Genomic DNA, 4269 nt, shown 5'->3' on the forward strand with positions numbered 1-4269 from the left:
AGAAGAATGAGGTCATCTTGGCGCGAGAGAGCCCCAGCATGGGGTACACTTCAGTTATTAGGGTACTAGTGAATCAGTCAGTGGCACCGATATTTCCTAGCTGGAAGTCCCTAGGAGCTCCAAATTCCCGCCCTTTTATTGGGCGCTTCTGTCACAGCATATCCATCCAACACCTTACACTAGAGCGATCTGCGGCGCCTGACCATCAGATCGAAGGAGAAGACACGGGAGAGAAAATATAACATAAACAAGGGACCGGACCCGCCGCTCATTGTTGACACGGGCCCTTCCGTTCTTCACCAGCCATCAGCCATCCCCCATCCAACGTGGACCCCCCCAAACAACACATGCGAGCTCGTACCTCTGTTCTTCATCACCATCACCAGCTTCATTTGCTCCCTTCTGGCCGTGGCTCAGTGTCCCATTGCGTATACATATTATACCTCCACTTACAACGCCCTGTCAATTGCTGAAATTCGCTTTATGCGCATTCGCTTTCAACCTACCTACCAACATGTCCAACCATAGATACAACTCGTGGCTGAAGACCAAGAAGAAGGGCGAACTCGAGAATCTTGCTGAGTCTGTTGGTCTGTCAGAGTATGTTCATTTCACACCCGATCTACTGATATACGTGCCATTTACGCGCGCACCACCCGTTCTCCAATATTGCCCGCATCGCCTTGCTTTGTTCTTATTTTGCGCCCAAGCATGTCCAAGCGCCTTCGCGACGCGCCCACTCTACCATCATGACCCCTCTATGCGATCAAGGAAACACTCTTGCGCTGACACGAATATGCAGTATCGACGGTTACAAGAAAGACGACCTTGGTGTGGCTCTTGATAACTACCTTGCTGAGAACTCAACGCGCTTTCTCGCCAACCCCGAGCTCGCTGGCTACTTCAACAGTCGCTCTAAGGCCCAAGGATCTCCAATCAAGAGAGAAGTGAACCGTGAAGATGCCCTGAAGGTAGTCCGAAGACGACCCTCCAAGGCCGTGGAAGAAGTAACCCCCGAGTGAGTGACCTCCAATCATCCAAGAGTCCCTGGCGCGTTTTGGGCTTCTTCTGAATTGGGCGCACGCGACGATACAAATAATGCATCGCGCGTCGCGATTGGAATAACTAAGCTAACAGCCTGTTTTCTAAACCATAGAAGCGACGATGCCTCTTCTCCCCAAGCTACATCGACAGCACTCGTCGAGACTCCTGGTCGCGCTCTGTCCGAGGTCGCATCGCGCATTGCGCTTCCCGCCACGCCCGCTGATGTTGCTCTCGCTGTTGATCGCTCCACTAGCATTGTGCGCCAGCGCGTCTCGTCACTTTACGAGGAGAGTGGAATCACCGAGGTCAGTCATGCGACTCGCGACACTCTCAGTACCGTCACCAGCATCCTATTCTGTGTCGCGGGTTGGGAGCTATGGAACGTTCGGCGCGAAATTCTAAGCAATGTTTACGCGTTTACAATTCCCGCTATCAGCACATTCGGCACATCGGACTACCCTGTCTATGTTCCTGATATGTTCCTTCTTTTAACGTCTAGCTTCTGGTCTCCCGCCTTGACTTGGATACTGACCAGCGTCATCATCCCCTCTTTTGCTGGTTACTTCTTCAACCTGAGCGCGACAAGCCCCCCACCTTCGCGCGGACGTCCTCGCCCAAGCCATGCGGACTATGTCGTCGATCCCTTGACTTTTAGCATCGTCAAAGCCTTGGTTTCATTCGTTGTTTACGGCCAAGGCGTTAATTTTGGCGGTCTTTTGAACGATCTGTCTATAATGCGCCTCGAGAACGCCATATATGGCGGCTACAAGGGTATCCTGACTGGCACTGCTGTCACTGCCGTGGTCAGCATTTACGACGCCGTTCTGAGGAAGTAAGATGTTTCGAGGTGAGCCCAGTGCTGTACAGGGTTATTGATTCTCAACAACCTATTATACGATTTGGGAGACAGCAGCAGAGATGACGAGCAACCCATATCGCTCATATACTCAGCGACACTCGCTTGAGTGACTCAGTCTTGCCGTAACTCGGAAACTTGCATTTGGGCGTCATGGCGTTGGAGGGTTTTTCAGTGTTGAAGGCGTCAGGGGATTTTGATACCTCAGGGATAATTGTGTTCTCTTGGCTTTGCCTCTTAAAGGTGGTACTTTTTGCGAGCTCTTTTGGGTTCAGCAAGCCGTTGTGATGCGCCCTTTGCCTGCGGTCTGAAGCGTTCATCAGCCCTTCGTCGTTGAACGAAGTCGAATGTGACGGGGCAAGGAATTCCCCGAAAACGCACGAAATGGCGAGCGCATATTGCTCCATACTAAGTTGACGGCCAGCCTGGAGCCGGCATTTAGTTCCTTTATATTGATGTTTTGGTGTCATTCTGAGTTGGGACATGGAGACTGGTTAGTTGGAAGAAGGCGCCTTCAATTGAATGGATGATGGCTTAGCTTATAGTAGGGACTTTTGAATTATGAACAGATAATATGCCCTGAATGACTCTTCTTTTCCAGCCCCTGCACTCCAAGAGAACACTGTTCCTCGAGACGAATCTATGTATTCGAATGATTCGCGCACACAACATTCCATCACCAATTCTTGAATAACAAGATCTTGACGACGAATGAACTAGGACAAGAGAGGCCTCCCTTTCGCTACGAATACTTACTAGGCAAGTATAGCTTTATTAGTGGCATGATGATTCATAAACTCACCTGGCTGAATACTTACTATAGCCCACCCACTCGGAAGAAAGATATACTACTAAATATTGTTCTGTCGAAAACAACCGGACTACGGAGAAACGGATCGATGATTGTTGCTTACCCCTACTAACAAAGCTATCCTAAGAATCCAATGGATAGTGTGGGTTGTCACATATCAGTCTTCCCTGTGGTATCAAAACAGTTCATGTGTAAAGTTTGGCCCCTGATCTCGAACCTTTTCCCTGCATTTGTAGCGAGTTTATTCATCTTACATTAGCTCGAAGCTGACTTGAGGCACCCGCCAATGAGGTACCAAAGTTCGTTTCCAAAAGCCTTTAACCATGGGGAAGACCTGTGGCTCTATCGCTGAACCGACTGCCAGCCAAACTGGACCAAGTTTACTTCGGATGTTGCCTGTTGAGCAGCGTTTGGCCTATATTACGAGTATCAACAATCAAACCAAAAGGTTGGTTTCAAACCCAGTTAGAATTTCACACCAAACTGCCACCTCTAATACTAGATCGAATCTATACAAGTCGCACCATGTTCACATTTGTCTTCCCAAAATTCCCCGGTCCAGAACGCCCCGTAGCATGCGCGGAGAACCCTTCCGCGTTTGGTCCTGGATGCCTCGTACCCAGAAACGACATGCCACACTGATTGAGTGACAAAAGTAAAATAAATAAAAGAACAGAGAATTAACAGACAAGTTGAAAACAGTGAATTTTGGGTTTGAAATATGCAGACAACCTCGAATGATTCCCAGCCGAGACGAGAGGGGACGAATTAGGACGACGTTCTGGAAACCCTTGGCCGAGAGAATACCCAAACCTTGGAAGTGAAGAAATAAGTAAGGTATGATAAGGTTCAAATAATAAAGTGTCTAGGTAATTCTAGGACAAGTACGCTGGGTCCGTAAACGGAATGCAAGCCGGACGAAGGAAGGAACTGGATAAAATGGATGCATAGAAATCGCGTCATCTCCCTCATCGTCATGGTGGTACTAGGAATCGGATGTCTTGCCATTCAGTAGTCGTGGGTATATTTGTACAGATGCTCCTGCAAATGCATATGTGCGTGGTGATGTCTGTCGTGTGCGCTGGTAGAGGGAGGACATGTAGCGTCGCCTTGCTCATGACGGCGACAAGGTTGAAGTGGGACTTGGTTTCGTGTCCTAGGCTCAAGGTTTCTCTGAAGGATGCTCAAACTTGATGGGATGCACCAGCATACCACGCAGACATAACCGGCCGCTGCTGTTCTCGTTCATCTCTTCTGTCTTGCCACCTCGCTCCCGTCCCTCATTGGCACGACCTCCATGCTTGCCACGGCCATCTAGCTGGGCATAGCCCAACCATCGGCGCCACATCAGACCAGCGAACTCGCTGTTAAAGTACCAACTGGTGCCCTTGTGATTATGCTCGTTGAGTTGGTCAAAAGGACTGCCAGGACCAGATGTCGAATGATCACGACCAGCGTTGAAGGCTGCATCAATTTCACTGAAAGGGTACCAGGCTCGGTCAAGGAAGATTGGGTGTGGGGCGTACACTCCCTTCATACCATGATGCAGCGCAACGAA

General features: G+C 49.5%; 3 protein-coding genes across 4 annotated transcripts; 1 reads left to right on the plus strand and 2 right to left on the minus strand.

The window, feature by feature from the left end:
- Positions 1-265: 265 nt before the first annotated feature.
- FOXG_05508 (uncharacterized protein) lies at positions 266-2523 on the plus strand. 2 transcript variants are annotated; one of them, XM_018383844.1, is made up of 3 exons: positions 266-600; positions 803-1018; positions 1157-2523. In XM_018383844.1, the coding sequence occupies exons 1-3, from the start codon at positions 515-517 to the stop codon at positions 1878-1880; spliced, it is 1026 nt and encodes a 341-aa protein (XP_018240845.1). In that variant the 5' UTR covers positions 266-514; the 3' UTR covers positions 1881-2523. The 2 variants fall into 2 exon arrangements, with proteins under 2 accessions (XP_018240845.1, XP_018240846.1); XM_018383845.1 differs by having other exon boundaries at positions 266-1018.
- FOXG_19071 (uncharacterized protein) lies at positions 1984-2370 on the minus strand (the record flags this gene model as incomplete). The annotated part of the gene is made up of 1 exon (XM_018399252.1): positions 1984-2370. The coding sequence occupies one exon, from the start codon at positions 2368-2370 to the stop codon at positions 1984-1986; it is 387 nt and encodes a 128-aa protein (XP_018240847.1).
- A 1350-nt stretch (positions 2524-3873) lies between the features above and the next one.
- On the minus strand, positions 3874-4248 carry FOXG_05509 (uncharacterized protein; the record flags this gene model as incomplete). Its single annotated transcript, XM_018383846.1, has 1 exon — positions 3874-4248. One exon carries the CDS (start codon positions 4246-4248, stop codon positions 3874-3876), a length of 375 nt encoding a protein of 124 aa, XP_018240848.1.
- Positions 4249-4269: the final 21 nt, after the last annotated feature.

This window comes from Fusarium oxysporum, chromosome 7 (genome assembly GCF_000149955.1).
Source record: "Fusarium oxysporum f. sp. lycopersici 4287 chromosome 7, whole genome shotgun sequence".
NCBI lineage: Eukaryota > Fungi > Ascomycota > Sordariomycetes > Hypocreales > Nectriaceae > Fusarium > Fusarium oxysporum.